We start from the raw sequence: 21,973 nt of genomic DNA on the forward strand, positions 1-21,973 counted from the left end.
CAAACCCTGGGTCAGGAAGATCCTCTGGAGAAGGGAATGGCAACCTACTCCCACATTCTTGCCTGGAGAATTGCATGGACAGAGGTGCCATGGGGTTGCAAGAGTCAGACATGACTGAGTGACTAACACTTTCACTCACTACTGTATAAATGTTTGCTATTATTATTACTGTTATTAATTCCAAGAACCCAAGGGTCTAAACCCACATCTGTGATGACAGGCACTTATAAATATTTGTTGAATGAATGAATGGAGGGATTAAAAAAAGCACCCCTTCCCTATGAAGCCTTGAGAAACAGCAACTTATGATGCTAATAGGCCATTTCTACCTATTAGCATCATAACATATGGATGGAAACTTTCCTCTAATTTATAGTGTTACACTATAAGTTTCATAAAACTTTAGAAGATTATTAATTTAGGATTCTATAAACTTGAAAGGGAGTGAACACAAAGTACGGGTATGTATTTTCATGCAAGAAAAAAAAATTCTTACAGCATCTCAATATACTTGTTTTGCTTTTTAAAGACGAAAGTTGCAATACTACTAATTGATGTTGATTTCTTCTGAGTTAAAAAATATTCCAGGATCTTCATATTTGAAATATTATTTCTGGGTTCACCACCTCACAGACAGGAACCACTCATCTGGCTTCCATCTTAATGGTCTCAGAAAACAAGTTTACAACCACTATGCAGGGTTAAGCATTTAGGTTTGGCACGGTGCTGATGGGTTTGCTTATAGAATATTCATGCAGTAGCACTCACCAGACGTGACGAAAAGGCCTACAGCATAGAAGACACTGTGCTACTTGTTATGGGAGAGAGTTTTAAATAAAGATGATTCAGACATATGTAAACTGAAAAGTTCTTGTCAATCATTGTGCTTCCTCTTCCTCCTCCATTTCGTCCATCTTTTCTACACACATCCCTTTGTTCACACATGCATTCTAAATTCAGTGACTATACTTAGCACAGAGTACTTGAGGAAAGGTTCTGGCTAACAAGCAGCTGGCCTGAGATACAAAAAGAGTGAGTGACTAGAAGGTGGCACACACGTTACCCATTCGCAGACAGTCTCAGATTTTCTGGTCTCAGCGAGACAAAGAGGGAAGAAAACAAACATTTCATTCTCCTTTGCCCTGTCCCCAAGAAAATCAAGACATAGTATTACTTACAGATTACATGTATCAAGAGACAGAAAAGCACAATGGAAACATTCTTCGTGATGTTAGAATAGGAAAACCTTGGACTCTTTAGGAAATAGAGTAAAATCAATCGCTCAGCATCTGAAAGTATTAGATGCAGTAGGTACAGTCTCAGAAGAAAAAGAACAGGCTGCAACGAGAGGGCGTTTCAATTTCAAATTATGAATGCATTTCGTTCCTCTCCCCTCCATTTCCAAGAAAATCAAGAACTAGTATTAATTAGATTTAGAAGAGTTCTCCTATTGCAGCCAGTTTCTTTCTTTCTTTTTTATTGTCAGAGTCTGGACCTATGGGAGCTAAAACTTTCAGACTCTCAGCAATTGATTTTTCTCTGTTACCTAAAGAGTCGAAGGTTGTTCTATGCTAGAATGGTGAAAAATGTCTCAGTTGTGATTTCTGTCTCCTGATACATGTCGTTAACATGATGATACATTTCAAGGTCAGATGAGTTGCCAGAAGCTGTTCCCAGAGGTTGAGACACCACAGTGTTCCCAGGAGTCGATTCGAGGGTGGCTTTCCCTCTGGCTTCCCCTCTCTCACTGCACGTCTGGGCAGACGAGCCTGCCTCCTATTCCTTTCAAGGAAAGTGGCCCCAACAGGTTCCTTCCCACACAGGCTGCTATCTCACTGCAGTGGGTTTTGCTAGTGAAAACAGACTGTGCTTTTCCTGACCCAGGTAATGGAGTGGGGCCAGTGTAGGGAAGGCAGCCACGTGGGGGCTGGGCACGTGAAGGCCTGACGCCTCTGCGGACGCCCGTGGGTGAAGACCTCAGGTGCACTCTGCCCGGTGCCCGGCATTCTAAGCACAGTGGTGGCAGATCAAACCAGATGTTCCCCGGAGGGGAGGTGAACAAAGAAAAGGCAGCTCGGTGAAGCACCGCCTGTGGTCTGAGCAACGCTGAGCAATTTCTCTGGATCTCTGGGGCCGGATGTATGTCCCAGGTTGGCCCGGCTGCACTGGCTGCTAACGGGCGGCTCCTGTGTGTTCACGTGGCCACAAGTTTCTTTGCAGCAACCTCGCCACAGCCACTGAGGTTAACAAGGCAAGAAAGGGCAGCGCTGTGGTCTCCCGGCAGCCTGATCTGAGGCTCTCTCTCCCTGTCTAATTAAGTTCAGGTTCTGACCCACACTCCCAGCCCCAGGAACATCGCAGCATGTTTCTCAATAATCTTTGTTTCTAAAGCAGTAAAAAGGCTATGTGGGGAGAGAGAAAGAGAGATAATTATGTCTATTGAGTTACAACTTACGTAAAGTAAAATCTACCCTTTTCAGTGTACAGTTCTCGAGTTGTTGCATATGGTTATATAAGTGCCACCATCATCAAGATAATGTTTCCATCACCCTGAAAATTCCATCTTGTGCCTTTGTAGTAAACCCCTCCTCTGCCTCCAGCCTCTGGCAAGCACTGGCCTGTTTTCTGTTCCTGCAGTTTTGCTTCTCCTTAGTGCCATATAAAGAAATGATAGAAAGCCTTCTTTAACATCCTTGTTCAAACCAACATGTACCTTGCCCAACTCTCTGTTAGCACATCCTACTCTTATTTCCCCCCCCAGAACACAACATTGTTTGAAAATAAACCATTGCTGTGATTTTCTTGCCTGTCGTCTGTCCCTGGAATGTACACACCCACTAGAACGGGAGTGCCAGGACTTTGATTCATCTACCGCTTCATCTCCAGGGTTCAGAACACTGCCTGCCACCGTGGAACTGGTCAGTAAATATTTGTTGACTGAACTGCAAACTGAACAAGGACATTGGAGCTTCCCCCAGACTTCTTTATGCTTGGGCAGATCTCGTTAATAAACAATTATTTCCTCCCACAAAATGTGTTAATCCAAGCATAGCTGTGTTGCCAAAGTAGATGGCTTATCTGCAAGTAATACAATGAGAGGTAATTGGACTGATCCAGATTATGAGTCATTCGCTTTCTGGATGATTAGATTGCTGTGTATAGAACTGGTCTGAAGTGAGTAAAATGGAAGTAATGTTGGTAACTATTTCATACCAGTGTTATGAGGATTAAATGACTTAAAGTAAGTGAAGAGTTTACCAGAGTAGCTCTCAACTGGGAACTTTTTTTGCCCACCCTAGAGACTTCTTGAATTGTCTGGAGACAGTTTTTTTTGTTGTCAGAACCGGGGTGGGGAGGGCCAATGGCATCTGTTGCTCAACATTCTGCAGGGTACAGGACGGCTCCCTGCAAGGAATTATCCAGCCCCAAATGTTGGTATGCCGTTCCTGAGAAACCCTGAACTAGAGCAGTGTCTGGAACACAAAAAGGACTATATTTGTGTTTGCTGTTACTATTATTTCATAAATGACCCTTCTCTAACAGACAAATGTTCTCACACAGTCTGAAACTGGGTATATAGCACAGTGGTTGAGAGCACTAAGTCTACTGTCAGACCCAATGGGTTTGAAGCTTAGCTTGACTATTTATTAACAATGTGATTTTAAGTACATTATTCAACTTTTCTATACCTCATATTCTTTGCCTATAAAATTGGAATAACTGTAGAAACTCACTCAGAAAGATGCTGGGGATTTAACAAAATAATCCATATAAAATACTCAATAATGTTGTGAAAATCATAACAAAAATCATAACATAATCAGAAACCTTGATTAAATAGAACGAGGAGATGAGGGAGGGGAACTCTCATATCCTTCAATGATAGTAAAGCCCAACAGGAAGAAGAATGATTCCTCTTCTTACCTGACAAGATATCAGCCAATCAGAGACTGTTCCAACTCAGCCAATGAAAAGTTATGCACTCGTTGTTTACTGTCGCCTCCCAACTTCCTTCTCCACTCTATAAAAAGAGTTCTCCTCTTCATTTTTGCTGGGGACTTGCTTGTGGCTTGCCGTGATTGCAGAGCCTGAATTGCAATTCTTTGCTGATCCTAAATAAACCTTGCTTATTTTTTTTTCTGGAGAAATAATTGATAGTCTAATTGTTTTTGGTCAAGAATGTGTAGTAGCACATAGTAAATATTCAATAAATGTCATTGATAATTGCTATTTTTTTTTTAACCTGAGAAGATCTTTCTACAGAACATAGTGAAGAGATTGAGGGTAGGCTTCCCTGGTGGCTCAGCAGTAAAGAATCAGCTTGCAATGCAGGAGATGTGGGTTCAGCCCCTGGGTCTGGAAGATCCGCTGAAGGAGGAAACCCACTACCGTATTCCTGCCTGAAACATCCCATGGACAGAGGAGCCTGGTGGGCTACCATCCAAAGGGTCGAAAACAGTCGGACACAACTGAACACATGAGCACATTATTTTTATTGACCTCAAAAAGATCTTTCCACAGAATACAGTAAAGAAATTGGGGGGTAGTTTCGACAAAGAAAAATAGAAAAAATATTTTTCATGTAAAGTATTCAGTTCAGTCCAGTTCAGTCACTCAGTCGTGTCCGACTCTTTGCGACCCCATGAACCGCAGCACGCCAGGCCTCCCTGTCCATCACCAACTCCCGGAGTTTACTCAGACTCATGCCCATCGAGTTGGTGATGCCATCCAGTCATCTCATCCTCTGTCATCCCCTTTTCCTCCTGCCCCCAGTCCCTCCCAGCATCAGGGTCTTTTCCAATGAGTCAGCTCTTGGAATGAGGTTATACTCCCTTGCATAATTTAACCGTGTTATCTGGATGTGACTAATTCCATTTTATCTTTTAAGTCAGTTTAAAAGTCGCCTCAGAGAGACTTCAGTTCAGTTCAGTTCAGTCGCTCAGTCGTGTCCGACTCTTTGCGACCCCATGAATCGCAGCATGCCAGGCCTCTCTGTCCATCACCAACTCCCGGAGTTTACTCAAACTCATGCCCATCGAGTTGGTGATGCCATCCAGCCTTCTCATGCCCTGTCGTCCCCTTCTCCTCCTGCCCCCAATCCTCCCAGCATCAGGGTCTTTTGCAACGAGTCAACTCTTCGCATGAGGTGGCCAGAGTATTGGAGTTTCAGCTTCAGCATCAGTCCTTCCAATGGACACCCAGGACTGATCTCCTTTAGGATGAACTGGTTGGATCTCCTTGCAGTCCAAGGGACTCTGAAGAGTCTTCTCCAACACCACAGTTCAAAAGCATCAATTTTTCGGTGCTCAGATTTCTTCACAGTCCAACTCTCACATCCATACATGACCACTGGAAAAACCATAGCCTTGACCAGACGGACCTTTGTTGGCAAAGTAATGTCTCTGCTTTTTAATATGCTGTCTAGGTTGGTCATAACTTTCCTTCCAAGGAGTAAGCGTCTTTTAATTTCATGGCTGCAGTCACCATCTGCAGTGATTTTGGAGCCCAGAAAAATAAAGTCTCTCACTGTTTCCACTGTCTCCCCATCTATGTCCCATGAGGTGATGGGACCAGATGCCAAAGTATTACAAGTGTGTTTTTCATATGATAAGAGATAACTACACAGACTTTAAATCCAAACCATAATTTTTAAGACTGCTTCTTCTTATTTTTTAATGTATTTGATTTTTAGTTGTGCTGGGTCTTCACAGCTGCACGAGGGCTTGCTTCAGCTGCGGCGACTGGGGGCTTCTCTCTAGCTGTGTTCAGGCTTCTCATTGTGGAGGGTTCTCTTGTTGGGGAGCATGGCTTCTAGGCACTTGGCTTTCTTTAGTTGTGGTGCATGGGCCTAGCTGCCTCTCGGCATGTGGAATCCCCCCGCACCAGAGACTGGACCCACATCCCCAGCATTGGCACATAGATTCTCAACCACTGGACCACCAGGGTAGTGGTTATATATTTTTAAAAACTATGTTGCTCTTTCTGGTAAGGGCAGCTCCTTGAGATAAAGGATTCTCTCATTAAAAAAAAATAAAATTGCATCTAGCACACAACATAAAATTATTAAGACTTTTTTCCATTAGAATTACAGACATACTAAAGTAATTCTAGAACCCGAGTCTCAGATACAAAATATAAACTTAGGGAAGTTTAATACTAGAGCAGAATCAACAATCTCTTGGGTTTTAGGTTTATGAATGTTTTATTCCTCCATTGGAGTAGGAGGGTAGAGTCCACAGTGAATGAGTAACTGCAGATTTGTAGTCATTCTCCTTTTATAATCTGATATTTGTGAAGGTGTTTTGGAAATTGTCACAAAATGAGGGAGGAAAAATCCTAATATCAATAATCTCAGATATGCAGATGACACCACCCTTATGGCAGAAAGTGAAGAAGAGCCTCTTGATGAAAGTGAGAAGACAGTGAAAAAGTTGGCTTAAAGCTCAACATTCAGAAAACTAAGATCATGGCATCCGGTCCCATCACTTCATGGGAAATAGATGGGGAAACAGTGGGAACAGTGGCTGACTTTATTTTTCTGGGCTCCAAAATCACTGCAGATGGTGATTACAGCCATGAAATTAAAAGACGCTTATTCCTTGGAAGGAAAGTTATGACCAACCTAGACAGCATATTAGAAAGCAGAGACATTACTTTGTCAACAAAGGTCTGTCTAGTCAAGGCTATGGTTTTTCCAGTAGTCATGTATGGATGTGAGAGTTGGACTAGAAAGAAAGCTGAGTGCCGAAGAATTGATGCTTTTGAACTGTGGTGTTGGAGAAGACTCTTGAGAGTCCCTTGGACTGCAAGGAGATCCAACCAGTCCATCCTAAAGGAGATTGATCCTGAATATTCTTTGGAAGGACTGATGCTGAAGCTGAAACTCCAATACTTTGGCCACGTGATGCAAAGAGCTGACTCATTTGAAAAGACCCTGATTTGGGGAAATATTGAAGGCAGGAGGAGAAGAGGATGACAGAGGATGAGATGGTTGGATGGCATCACCAACTCAACAGACATGGGTTTGGGTGGACTCCGGGAGTTGGTGATGGACCGGGAAGCCTGGCTTGCTCCGGTTCATGGGGTTGCAGAGTCAGGCACAACTGAACAACTGAACTGAACTGCATACAAAACAAAAAGGAACATGACAACCTGGGGAAAATGTCTACAACACATATGGCAAAAGATACGTATTCCCAATAGAGAGGCCTCTAAAGCAACAACAAGACGATGAGTGCTCCCAAAAAAGACATGATGAGGCAATTCACAAGAGGAGAAATTCAAACAGCCAGAAAATCTGGAAAATATTCAGACTTAATAGCAACCAAATTAAAACAAGTTTTTCATTCTTTTTTCCTTTCAAATTGACAAAGATTAAAAGAATAAAAGGCCAGTGTTAAGTGTGGTGATACAGGGCAGTCTCATCCACTGTGGGCAGAGTATAGGTTGACATAGTTTTTCTCAGAGACAGCAGTCTATATGAATTAAGAACCTCAAAAATCTTCATACTGTTTGTCTTCATAATTAAACTTTGTAATTAGACTTGCACAAAGATACATGCATGTGACTATTCACATTGTGGTGTTACATAAAAAAATTTTAATGACATAAGTGGCGTATGGTTAAATAAATTTTGATCTATCTATGGACCATTAAAAATCAAATAATCTTTAGGAATAACTTATTCTGCAGGGCTTTCACATTTTGCTGACAGAGAGGTGATGGTACAGAAATATGAGAGAGACAAGAGAACAGATGCAAAAGGGAAACATCTAAAGAAGAGTGTCCCTTACCCGCTTCTCAAGCTCTGGGAGTCACTTGGGCTCTCACAATTCCTTAGGGTAAATATCCACACTGAATTCTAACAATGTCAGAGTCATACACTTAGAGGTTTAGAGCTTAATACATCTCTGTCCTCCGAAGTCACAAACAACATTCTTAAAGAAAATTTCCTACACACCACTAGATGCTTATCTACTTGTTTCTAACTTTTCTGTTGATTCAGTTCTGCCTTCAAAATAAAAAGTTAGATAAAATCCAAAGTGAGCACAACCCATATTTATTTATTTCTAAGGCACTATCGGATAAGGTAATGGGAACCCACACCAGTATTCTTGCCTGGGAAATCCCATGGACGGAGGAGCCTGGTGGGCTACAGTCCATGAGGTCACAAGAATCAGACACAACTTAGTGACTAAACCAACCAACCAATCAAGGCACTATCATTTTAAGTTGGATTACCTTCAAGAAACTGCAGCCTAATTCTTAAATTTTAGGGATTGGTGGTGTTTAAAATGCAAGTATTTAGTGATGTATTTTATGTAGCAGGTTTCTGTAATAAAACATTTCAATGGATGAATCATGACAGAAAAAGTAAGACACTTCAACCCTTTTCACCCTTGCTATTGAATCTTGGAGGATTTGACCCAGGGGATACTTGGAACTTGTTGATTATTGTTCTGCTAACCCTTTAAGCAGTTAGTAACTGTAGGCAAAATGATCAAAAGTATTTATAAAACTTAGATGAAAATATAAGAGAACAATTGAGGACAACAAAAGATTCCTGAAATATCTGAGGGCATGTAATAATTTTCTCATGATTTTCTAACTCAGAGATGACACACTTGTATCCAGCAGATGGATTGTAGACCAGTGATGAGACGCTCCCGGGTGGCGCAGTGGTAAAGAATCTGCCTGCCAAGGCAGAAGACACTAGTGATCCAGGTTCAATCCCTGGGTCGGGAAGATCCCTTGGAGTAGAAAATGACAGTCCACTCCAGTAGTCTTGCTGGCAAACTCCATGCACAGAGGAGCCTGGCAGGCTACAGTTCATGGAGTTGCAAAGGGATGGACACGACTGAGCATGCAGCATGCACGGATGCACATGAGACTCTGATCCCCTACATCCTCAGAGCAGCCAGGCATGACCTGGGACTAAGGGACCCTAGACTGGTCTCCTGACATCCACCATCTATACAGCACCAGGGAAAGCCAGCTGCAAAGAATGTGAAACAGCCCATCATTGACAGAGCACCCATTGAGCTGCTAGGGAAGTCTGTTTTCCAGGTGTTCTAGGATAGGATTGCCAGCCTAAGTTCATATTGGGTGGAAGAGGGTAGGAAGGAAAGAAGTAGATCTACAAGACATACTATCACACATGCACAAAACTCACAAATCCATAGAATTTAGTAAGGAAGAAAGAATTAGTAAATGAGCTAAAGCAGTGTTGTTCATAGAAAAGGTCAGATACTAACAAAAAGTAGTTTCAGTAAAATCAAAATTAAAGAGGAAAAACATAGAAGTGGTTTAACTGCTCTTCTAAGGAAATTCATCCAGGAATTAAACTGACAATGGTTTTATGTCAATTAAAACTTTCTTGATCAATTTCATCTTCATTGGTAAAGTTATGATTGGAATGTTTGTATTCATAAATGAGACTTAGAATGTCTGAGGGAATCAAAACAGGGTGAAAATGGGAAGTAGAGGCTCCACTGAGCACTCAGTGACACCTGTGAGAATGAATGAACAGGGTTTCCCACCCATCCCTACCAGCATCTCTGCTGGAGACACTGCCTGACCTGTAATCTGGTATGTCTCAATCCATTAATTGGTGCAGGCCATAACTCATCAATTCCTCTCTTCCTTTGAATGGTCCTTACTGCTGTTCATAAAATAAGTCTTATATTTGAAGTCACACTCCAGTTTTGACTATTCTTAGACTCAGGTCCTAAAGTCCCTTTATCCATGATTCCGATTTGTCCTTCAAATTGTTGCACCCAATCAGAAGAAAAACAGTTAATTCATATTCACAACATATATTCACAGGACAACCTTTGTTTCCTGATTCCTATCCCCAGCTCACCTGTTGTTCCATAAAGCCTAGGGCTGAGTGGGTAAGAACAAGAAATAGGATAAATGGAAATGGAGGGGTGGTGAGAGTACAAGATGAAGTGAGCAGGAGGAAAGATTGGAGATATCTGCTACCACTTTTCTTTTTTAAAGTCAGAAAACAAGAACATGGGAATAAAAGTACTTGTTTGTACCTATTCTTTATTCACCATGAATTTTGCCTACCCTTTATTATTCTAAGACAATGCATTTTGTTTCACTTGGATTGTCATAAGGAAAGATCTTTTTTTTTTTTTTTAAAGGGGAACTGAACACGTGGATTCTGTAACAGTAATCACATTGCTTTAGGTTTAATGAGTCCTATTTTACTGCTTTTGGTGGTGCAGTGGTAAAGACTCCACCTTCCAATGCAGGAGATGCAAGACATGTGGGTTTGATATCTGGGTTGGGAAGACTACCTGGAGAAGGAAATGGCAACCCAATCCAGTATTCTTGTCTGGAAAATTCCACGAATAGAGGAGGCTGGCAGGCTACAGTCCATGGAGTCTCAAAGAGTTGGACATGGCTGCACACACACACACACATGCAGTGTAGAAAAGTAAAACCAGAATTTTACAGGTCTTTCATTTATCCTTATATTTTGTGCTATTTACTGTTTTCTAGACATTTTGTTTTTTGAACACCAGAACACAGGACAGAGCTAGCACTTTAAAGGGGGTCAATAGGCAATTCCCTGGCAGGCCAATGATTGGAACTCCACACTTTCACTGCCAAGGGTCAGGGAACGAAGATCCTGCAAGCTTGTGGCCTGGCAAATAAATAAATAAGGGATTCAATCATCGCTTAATAAGTAAATGAATGAATGATGTTTTTACAACTGGACATAACAGACATTCATTCATTTCATTTTTGATGAGTATATTGTGGGTTTATACTTACTCACATAGACTGGTAAGCATAGGAAAACAGCTTCAGATTTACATGAGGACAAACCCCTTTATTGCCTGACTTTGTCTCTTCACTGTCTTGTTTAGAAGACAGTTTGAAAGTGCTGTTACAAAACAGTCTTGTTAGTGGAAAGTGACTCAAAATGAAGAAGTCTCAGTTCTAGGTCTCCTTTTTACAAAGTCTTACCCAAGAGGAAGTGAGCACGGGGTAAGCCGCATAAGTGCCGCAGAGATGAAACATAAACCAGGAAGAAACATGCCGTCGATGTACTTGATGGGAACACATGTATCATGTGAAGAGACATGACAAAAACAGCCCTCCTTAAATTACTTTTGGCCATAGTGATCACGTTCATTTTAATTTTGCCAGAATATTTCAAGACACCAAAAGGTGAGTAATTACAATTTACTTTTCCTTTTTTTAATTTTTAAAAATTGTATCGGTTAATGGTTACAGGAAAGGCCTTATTTTTGGATATGTGCTGTGAGGGCTGAAATTCTATGTCTGGAAAGCTAATAAAATGAAATTGTAATTTTAGTTGACTTTTACATGGTACAGTACCTTACAGTACTTAAGTATTGTAGCATGCAATAATGAAATGAAAAAAAACGAAAAGAAATACTTAAAATCTGTAGTCTAGCTTTCAAACATTGAATTTACAACAATTTCACTGTATGATTTTGCTCTTTGAAAGGCTCCTTCAAAATAGCTTTAAGTATGCTTTTACATCCTGGAATTACTTTATAGATAAAGTAACATTTACTATGTTAAAAATGCTTGCATTCCTTTCCATTACAACTATTTCACACAAATCGCTTACTGTTACTTTTTGAAAAAGAAAGTATAAAGATTTTTTTTTCAAAATACAGCTAAAATAAGATGGGTAAAAATTTAAGTGGCTGTATACCTGTGTATATTTGTAATTAGAGAAGAATGGGACAAAATTTTCTCTGTTTATATTTCAGAAAATTGTGATATTGCTGAAACCTAAGGTAGGAAAAGAAATAGATGTAAATTTAAACTACTTTCATAGATCAGGAAGATTTGAAAATATATTAGCATGACTGTTTGAATGGTAATTGCACTCCCTAGCATTTTATAAGAAAAATTAAAAAGAAAATGCTGTATTCTGTGATTAAAAATTTATCATATGAATTGATTAAAATCAGAGAAAAGCTTGTATTTGATGACTTTTTACAATGATTTGTCATTGTTGTATATACATATACTAAGTGACGATAAATACACTGTTGTTAATTATATTTAGTGACATATTGCAAGGGTTATTTACTACTTCATATACATGATGTGAAGTAGCAGATAATTTCTTTGCTTAATAAACACTATGAATGTACATTTTGGGAATAATTAAAATTTTCAAATTTCTGGCATTATGTTGCTTAGATTAAGCAATCATAGCATATATTTTAATTGATCTATTTGGTAATGACTGGTTAGTGTTTTGTGACAACTGGTTAAGTACAAGAGCATGTTAAAAATTATTCTTTTGGGGGCAGATGTCTCGACAAATAATCTACCATCATTGATGATAACTTTGTACTCTCAGTTTCCTAACTGTTTATAGCTTTCAGTACTACATTTACTGCCTCCTAAAACTTAAAATAGCCATGTCTCTTTCCCTGGTCCAAGAACAATGTAGAACTTTCCTCCAACTCTTTTTGGAGTGATGGATTTATTTGAGGATTTTGTTTTGAAGGAACTCTCCTTGGGGCCAACAAACAAAACTATTTGAAAACCACCATTTTGTCCTGATATCGTTTTGTGGTAGCAGGAATTTTGCACATAGCCACCATAAGTGAGAAATGGATTAGGCAAAATGTTTTACACATATGATAGTATAATAATCACGCTTTATATTTTATAATGGTTTATGGATCACCAGGAGCAAATTTATATAGACTCATTTTATACAGTTCTATATTGATTCAACTAAGGATGCATAATTGTTTTGTCTTTTTTTGGTGGCAATTTCTAACCACAGCAATTGCTCCTTATGAAATGAGGTGACTTATTAACCAAAGTATTTTGCAAAATAAGCTATTTAGTAAGATTATTTAGATGGTGAGATAAGAGTGTTCTAAAAGTACTAAAATTAACCTTGGGAGTTTCTCCTGTAGTCTAACTCTATCAGTTACTTATATCTCCTTTCCATTCTTATGTTCTATTCACTTTAATACCTAAGATAAATATTATAAAATGATTCTTACTTATAAATTACTTACTGATACACTGTCTTTAACATGTCAAATGAATTCAAAAGGAATCTTAATGAGGAATAATGTATTCACAAGGTTTAATAGATTTGATTTCAAAATAATAAGCCCTCTGAAGACCTAAGTTAAAAATAGAGCACTCTATTTGATCATTTTTCATCAAGAATGTATCTGAGTCTCTGAATAATCATTACTCAGAATATTCAATTATTATAATTACATAGTGTAAGCTATTTAGTCTAACTTCTTTGGAAGGGGAACTTCTTTAATTGTATTTGGGACTTGTAATAACTCTGCTTTGGTATTCACTGGCAAGATAGCATATTCTAGCTTTCAGTTTATTGGAAAGACATCTTACACTAAGACATAGTAGGTAATATAATGGTTTCATACTCTTATATTGCATTAGATAACAGAGATACAAAAGGGAGGGGATATATTTTTATTCAGAGCTTCTTGAAGTTAAGGAAGCTGGGTTGTTCCAAACAGGAGACCTTTTATCAACCCACTTTGGGTGGATTTACAGTGTTTGGAGAAACAGAACTCTGGCTAACTCATATAAATCTCAGTGATCTTCTATTTATTTGTTCTTTCACTTATGAATAGTGTCTAACCGTACTAAGAACCCAAGGCTACAAAAATGAAAGGCAAATCTTCCTTCAAAAAGTTTTCAGTCAAGGGGAGGACTGACTGATAAATAATTAAATACAACCCTGTAATAATGAAAATAGCAATGTAAAAGACACAATGGGAACATAAAAGTTGCTTCTAGCACTCTCTGGGGGAGGGCATTTCTTCATTTTTATTCACAAAACAAAACAACTGTCAGAGTTCTAATGATCAATTAATATTTCTCCTTAGCTACATTAAGAAGCACTTTCTAAAAGAAGGAATTGTTACTGATTTTCAAATAAAATGTATTTGTACTGATATCTCAGAAACTCTTGAAGCCAGAAATTATAGAGTTATGTGAGTATATTCCAGACTGTGGTGACGAGGACCGGGAATAGCACAGATGAGAACCCCACAGACCTAATTTTATTTGTTCTTTTGACTTCCTCTCTTACTTTTAGGAGTCAAACTCACATATACTATGTTTATCAGCTTTCATTTCCCTCCCATTTCACACTTTCTGATGGAAATGCCAGTACAGTGATCAGTGAAATTGAAGAAAACAAAGGATAAAAGAACCTTGCTGCCGCTGCTGCTAAGTCGCGTCAGTCGTGTCCGACTCTGTGCGACCCCATAGACGGCAGCCCACCAGGCTCTCCCATCCCCGGGGTTCTCCAGGCAAGAACACTGGAGTGGGGTGCCATTTCCTTCTCCAATAAAAGAATCTTCAATACCTATAAAGTGAAAGTGAAAGTGAAATCGCTCAGTCGTGTCCGACTCTTTGCGTCCCCATGGACTGTAGCCTACCAGGCTCCTCTGCCCATGGAATTTTCCAGGCAAGAGTAGAGAGTGGGTTTCTATTTCCTTCTCCAGAGGATCTTCCCAACCCAGGGATCGAACCCGGGTCTCCGGCACTGCAGACAGACGCTTTACCATCTGAGCCACCAGGGACACCTTAAATACCTACAAAGGACAGGATAAACTCTGAAGTATATGAGTATACATTCATATTACTTATGTCTTTATTATAAGTATAATCAAGGATAACTGCAATTCTTTTGAAAAATTGTTATCCTTGTCCTTAAAAAATAGGTCCTTATTTTCTTATTGGTTCGCTCATTCAATCAGCAATACCCAATCACGTTTGGAATATAGTCATGATCATTTAAAAAAAGGTTAAAAAATACATATTTATGCGTACATATACAGTCACTATCCCTGGAGGAGGAAACGGCAACCCACTCCAGTATTCTTGCCAGGAGAATCCCATGGACAGAGGAGCCTGGCAGGCTACAGTCCATGGCGTGGCAAAGAGTCGGACACTACTGAAGCAACTTAGCACCACACAGCATACGGGTATTATATAAAAAATACTTTTACATATAATACATTATTTTAGCTTATTAAATACTTCAGCTCCTTAGTGGTGTAGTATTGTTCTCAACAGAGACTATTTTGAAAATCTTTGGGAAGAAAGAATAAATCTAGATGGATAAATTTACTTTGTTGTAAGATTCCATTTCTTGCTGAATTTTCTGAATCATTATAGTTTTTAAATGGCTACTAATGGACATGCATTCATATATATATATATATATCTTAGATGTACATAATGGCAAAAAAAAATAATGCTTTTCACTGCTTGGGCAGAACTGGCCTTATTCTCTCATAGGCCTCATTCTCTTATAGCAACAACCCTTGCTTAGGAAGCTTTCTAACTACTTGTCTCATTCATTTGCCTTTGTAGATGAATGTTTTCTCTGAATATCCAGCATCTGCACATTAGAAGGCGTTCAATGAATATTTGTGACTAAGTGAAATTTCTGAGTCATATTATAAAGGAAATAGAAAATATTACAAAGAAAATAAAAATAAAGTGCTTTCTGGAAGGAAGCATTTCTCATCAGACCCTCACAACCATCTCTTGATTTAGGTAGGCCAGGCATTATTATCCCCGTCTCACTTTGTTCTTGGGCCACACTACACAGCGGTAAAGAACCTGCCCGCAATGCAGGAGGCCTGGGCTCAATCCCTGGGTTGGGAAGATCCCCTGGGGAAGGGAAAGGCTACGCACTCCAGTGTTCTGGCCTGGAGAATTCCATGGACTGTGTAGTCCATGGGGTCGCAAAGAGTCGGACACGACAGAGCGACTTTCACTTTCACACAGCTTATGGGATCTTAGCTCCCTGACCAGGGATAAATGCTGAAATACTTGCAGTGGAAGCACAGAGTCCTAACCACCATCAGGGGACTCCCTCATCTTATGTTTTTGAAACATAAAATTTCACCACAAACCTTGAACTTTTAGGCTGTGCAAGCCTCTGAAATTTATTTCATAGAATCTTTTACTTAAAAGATATGCATCTCTTTACCTTGAATCATTTTTCTGCCATTTTCCCCCCAATGGAGAATTCCATAGTGTGGGATATGATAAAAATGGCAGGTATTTAGAAGAAAATTTATAGTTTTAAATTCTTTGATGTAAGAACAGTGAGTTAAACCCAAGGTAAGTAGAAGGCAGGAATAATAAAGACAAAAGCAAAAGTCAATGAAATTAAAAGATAAGAAAGAAAGGATCAATAAAGTCAAAATTCGGTTCTTTAGAAAGTCTAATTAAATGGAAACACCTCTGGAATAATTGATGTTTCAATTTCTTATGGATGCCGTACAAATGACCAGAAACAGTAGCTTCGAACAGCACAAATATATTATCTTAGAGTTTTGTAAGTAGAAATCCACCTGAGGTCTCACTGGGCTAAAATAAAAGTGTTAGTAGGGCTACATTCTTCTCAGAGGCTCTAGGAAAGAATACCTTTATTTTCTTGTCTTTTCCACCTCCTGGAAGCTGTCTGCTTTCCTTGGAAGCTGTCTGCTTTCCTTGGCTTGTGGCTTCTTCCCACCCTCAAAGTCAGTGGTGGCCTATTGAGTTTTTCTCGCATCTGAATCACATGTATGATTACATTATGCCTACCCAGATAATCCAGGATAATGTCTCTGTTTTAAGAACAGTTCATTAGCAACTTGAATTCCATCTTTTAACTCAATTCTTCTTGGCCATGTCATGTAAAGTATTCACAGGTTCTGGGAATGAGGATGTGGATATCTTAGGGAGGCCACCCTTCTACCTGCTAAAACTGAATTATCAAAAAAGAGAAGCCACAATAACTAACTTAGGAATGAAAAAGAGACATAGAAATTAAAACTATAATAAGATTACTATGAATAGCTCTCAGTCAATAAATTTAAACATAAAGACACATTTCTAGAAAAATATAACTTATCAAAACTCACTTGGAAAGAAATAGAAAATCCAAGAATTGTAGAACAACTCAGAAAATTGACCAGTGGTTTAATTTTCCCTGAAAAATCACTTGGCTCAGATGTTTTTTAATATGTAAGTTCTGCCAAACATTCAAGAAATAGATTGAATAGATAAATGCAATTTGTTATAAACCATTTCAAAAAATATAAAAAGGGAAACATTTTCCAATTTATTAAAAAATTTAAAAATTTTTATTCATTTATGCTGTGCTGGGATGTCGTGCATGCAGGCGTTCTCTGGCTGCAGCACGTGAGGGCCGCTCTCTAGTTGGAGTGTGCGGGCTTCGCGTTGCGGTGGCGTCTCCTGTCGTGGAGCGTGGGCTCTAGTGCAGGTGGCCCTCGGAAGTTGGCAGTCCCAGGCTCCAGAGCACAGGTTCAGTAGTTGTGGTGCATGGGCTTAGCTGTTCTGTGGCATGTGGGATCCTCCTGCACGAGGGATGGAACCCACGTCTCCTACATTGGCAGGTGGATTCTTTGCCACTGAGCCACCAGGGAAGCGCTCCAATTTATTTTTATTTTTTTATAAGTTTATTTATTTGTTGTCTGGGCTAGGTCCTTTGTTGCTTGGACTTTTCCCTAGTTGCAGCAAGCAGGGGCTACTCTCTCGTTGTGGTGCGCAGGCTTCTCACTGAGGTTGCTTTCTCGTTGCGGAGCATGGGCTCTGGGGCACTCGGGCTTCTCTAGTTGCAGCATGTGGGTTTGGGGGTTGCAGCCCCCTGGCTCCAGAGCACAGGCTTAATAGTGGGGTGCACTGGCCTGGTTGCTCCAAGGCATGTGGGATCATCCTGAATCAGGGATTGAACCTGTGTCTTCTGCATTGGCAGATGGATTCTTTAGCGCTGAGCCACCAGGGAAGCCCCTCCAATTTATTTTTTAAGGCTAGTGTATCTTAGTATCCAAACCTAACAAAGACAGTACAAAAAGGGGAACTTTACATCCAATCTCACTTATGATAGATTAAAAACCTTTAAACAAAACATTAAGAATCTGATTGCAGCAATGTATAAAAATGATCAAATTAGATTTATTTCTGGAATGCAAGATTGAGTTAGCATTAGAAAATCTAATAATGTAATTCACTATATTACCTGATTAAAGAAGAAAGCCTATATAATCATCTCAATACTTGTTGAAAGAGCACTCAATTAATATAGTCAACAGTCTTTATAATTCAAAACTCAGCAAACTAGGAATAGAAAAGAACCTTCTTAAAGTGAAATGGGATATATAAAAATGATTATATATCAGTCTTGGTGATGAACATCATAAGTATTCTTCTTAAGATCAGAAGCAGACAAGGATATCCATTTTCAAAACTTCTATTCATCATGGTACTGGAGGTCCTAGTCCTGGAGTAAGACAACCAAAAGAAATAAAATGTGTAAGGAGTGAAAAGCAAGAAATGAAGTTGTAATTATTTGTGTAAATTAACATATTTATGGGCTTCCTTAGTGGCTCAGTGGTAAAGAATCTGCCTTCGAATGCAGGAGACAAGGTTCAATCCCTGGGTCAGGAAGATCCCCTGGAGAAGGAAATGGCAACCCACTCCAGTGTTCTTGCCTGGAGAATCCCATGGACGGAGGAGTCTGGAGGGCTACAGTCCATGGGGCGGCAAAGAGACAGACACGACCTAGCGATTGAGCACAAGCATGAAGCATAACTATATAGAAAATTCAAAAGATTTATAGGAAAAATTAAAATTAATAAAGATGTTTACAAAGTGATAAGAAATAAAATTTGTATTCAAGGGTCAATTGTATCTCCATATACCGCTAACAAACAGAAAACATATTTCTTAAAAAATACTGTTGACAATAAAAACAAAAATTAAGGTATCTAGGAGGAAATCTAGCAAAAGATGTATGGGACCATGATGGTGAAAATTTGGAAACTTTATTAGAAGATTTCAAAGAAGACCTATAAAGTAGAGAGTAAGAAAGGAAGAAAAGAGTGATAGGAGTAACTCAATATCATATCTTTCTTCTCCAATTAATTTTGAGATTCAAGTCAGATTTACAACTGGGTTTTTCACCCAACTTAATAAGTTGATTCTAAAATTTATTGGAGAGAATAAAGGATCAAGAATCACTAAGACAGTCCCAAAGAAAATGAACAGGGTTAGGGGATTTCTCCTATGAGATATAAAGACTTCCCTGGTGGCTCAGGTGGTAAAGAATCCACCTGCAATGTGGGAGACCTGGATTCCATCCCTCGGTCAGGAAGATCCCCTGGAGAAGGGATGGCAACCCACTCCCAGTATTCTTGCCTGGAGAATCCCCATGGACAGAGGAGCCTGGTGGGCTACAGTCCACGGGGGGGGGGGGCAAAGAGTCGGACACAACTGAAGGGACTCAGCACAGCGCACATAAAAGCTTCATAAAGCAAAAGTAATTAAGTCCTTCATGTGTCTTTGCCAAGATACGAAAAACAAAATTTGGAACCCGGAAATACAGTCCTACATATGTACATGGATATTTGATAGATTATAGAGATGTCATTACAGATAGTGGGGAAAAGATAGACTACTTAATAATTGCTAGTACAATTGATTATCACATGTGGAAAATATTAATTTGGTTTCTTACTTCATACTGTCTTAATTCTAGATAGATCAAGAACTTACACGCAAAAGGCAAAACTTCAAAACTTTCAGATGAAAATGTGGATGAAAATCTTTTTAAAAGAGAAAGATTTCTTAAACAAGATGCAAAGCACAAATTGTAAAGAAAATGATAAATTTAAAACACTCAAATTAAGAGCTTCTTTTAACTAAAAGATCATAAAACAAACAAGGTACAAATGATGAGAAGATATCTCGATAAAAATGTAAATAACTTAAAATTTCAAAGTTTAAAAACTCGTAAACATTAATAAGAAAATGAAAAACAACCTACTAGAAAAATAGAAAAAGTAGGAACTTTTAAACCATGATAAGATTCCATTTAACATTCACCAAATTGTCAAAACTTGAAAGGCTCTGGCCAAGTTATGTGTCAATGAGAACCTTTATACACTGCAGGTGGGAGGATAAATCGGTACAACTTCTTTGTGTAACGATTTGGCATTTTCTAGTAAAATCAAAGATAACCACACTGAATACCTGGCAATACATTCAGTGTGTATGCTAGAGAAACTTCTGTAACCGCGTACTAGGAGATATGTTCATGAATATTCATAGGAGTGTTATTTAAAAATAAACTTAATTGAGGTACAATTTACATATGATAAAATGTGCCACTTTTAAGTGTAAAGTTGAGGTTTGACAAATTTTTACAGCAGTGTAACTACCACCACAATTAAGGTATAAACCTTACCAACATCTCCAAGATGTCCCTCATTCTCCTTTGTAAGAGAATCCTTCTCCACTATCAATACTATTTTCTAGAATTGCAAATAAATGGAATCACATTAGTATGTAGTCAGTTGTGTCTGGCTGTTTTCCCTTGGCATAAAGCATTTGAGATTCTTCAGTGTTGTTGTTCACATCAGTATATTCTTCCTTTTTGTTGCTGAGCAGTATTTCATTATGTGGATATGTCAGGAATTATTTATATATTCATGAGTTGTTGGTCTTTGGGGTTGTTCCCAGTTCTTGGCCATTATAAATTTTACAAGTGCCATGAAGCTTCATATACAGGCGTTTGTGTGGACATATGTTTTTGTTTCTCTCTTGTAGATTCCTAGGAGTAGAATTATTGGGTCATGTGCTAAGTGTATGGTTAACTTAAAGAACATAAAAATATCTTCTAAAGTGATTGTACTATTTTTCATTCCTACCAACAACACGTGAGAGTAATGGTTCAAAGCAATGTTATCCAGAACAACAAAAATAGAAACACCCCAAATACTCCATCAGAAGAATACATACATAAATTGTAGTATATTCTTTCAAAGATACCACAAATAATTAGTGCCGCAATATGCAGCAACACTACTAAAACACATTAAGCAAAAAAAGTGAGTCATAGGTGAATACCTATAGTCCCTATATGTGTATATAATTTGCTAATGAAACAATGTTATTTAGGAATATATACATTTTGGACTCTAAGATGAAGCAAAGGAGTGATAAACACATTTTCATGATGGTGTTAAAACTCTGGATAAGAAGGAGTGTGTAGGGGTGGGAAAGGGTACTTCAGAGATGTTGCTAATGTTCTGCTTCTTAATCTGTGTAATAGATACATGGGTGTTCATTTATTTTTATTATTCTTTAACTGGAGCAATATATTTTATATTAATATGTATTTATATATGATATTTATAATGAAAGTTCAAAAAGGAAAAGATAGTTTATGTTTTCTTTGCTTTTCTTTAAAAAGAAAAAATAATTGAGTTGGCCTTTGTCCTATACTGTAACTTATTTTCCTAATTCTACTTAGTATTCTATATCATTACCTTGAGAGATTGCACTCTTAGTACTAGAGTAATTCTGGTATGCATTTTTCTATCTCTGGAAGTGAGAATTTAGATGTCTGACTCACAGCAATATTAATAGCTGTAGTTAAATTCATAAATCCTTGTTTATGAAGATAAGATTATGACCTACCTAATAACAAAAATGATTGAGTAGAAATCATTTATTTCTTAAAATTATACTGGGGAAGGATATATCCAGTATTTATTTCTTTCCTAGTTGAATTATTTAAAACTAAGATTAGGAATCCATCATAAAATGACCTCATAGCCAAATATAAAGGATATACCATCAATTCTAGAAAGCCCAGTTTGTCATTTATTGGATAAGAAGACTGCAATATTGACAGTAAAAATTTCTCTATCTCCTTTCTAAGTTATAAGAATATAAGTTCAAGAAGTTGAAAATTTCATAAGATGAAAAATATCAATGAGGAAAATGGAAAGATGGCAAGAAATAAGTTTTTGATGTGTTTTAGTAATACAGAAAAGCCATAAACTACTGATTTGCATCAGATAGTGAATTCCTATCATCTTACTGGGAAACTGTTATTGAAGACAGTTTTTTTTTAAATTAGTTATTAATTTGATTA

General features: G+C 38.4%; 1 protein-coding gene across 3 annotated transcripts in view; it reads left to right on the top strand.

Moving 5' to 3' along the window:
• The first annotated feature begins 10,896 nt into the window (after positions 1–10,896).
• Positions 10,897–21,973, top strand: part of TMEM156 (transmembrane protein 156) — a 35,691-nt gene continuing 24,614 nt past the window's right edge. The window contains exon 1 of one of the 3 annotated variants that reach the window (XM_070452027.1): positions 10,897–11,187. In XM_070452027.1, coding sequence (XP_070308128.1) covers positions 11,100–11,187 — 88 coding nt within the window. In that variant the 5' untranslated portion in view covers positions 10,897–11,099. The remainder of the gene's footprint in view (positions 11,188–21,973) is intronic. The other 2 variants (XM_020916488.2, XM_020916480.2) reach the window with 2 other exon arrangements.

Source organism: Odocoileus virginianus, chromosome 21 (genome assembly GCF_023699985.2).
Source record: "Odocoileus virginianus isolate 20LAN1187 ecotype Illinois chromosome 21, Ovbor_1.2, whole genome shotgun sequence".
Taxonomy (NCBI): Eukaryota; Metazoa; Chordata; class Mammalia; order Artiodactyla; family Cervidae; genus Odocoileus; species Odocoileus virginianus.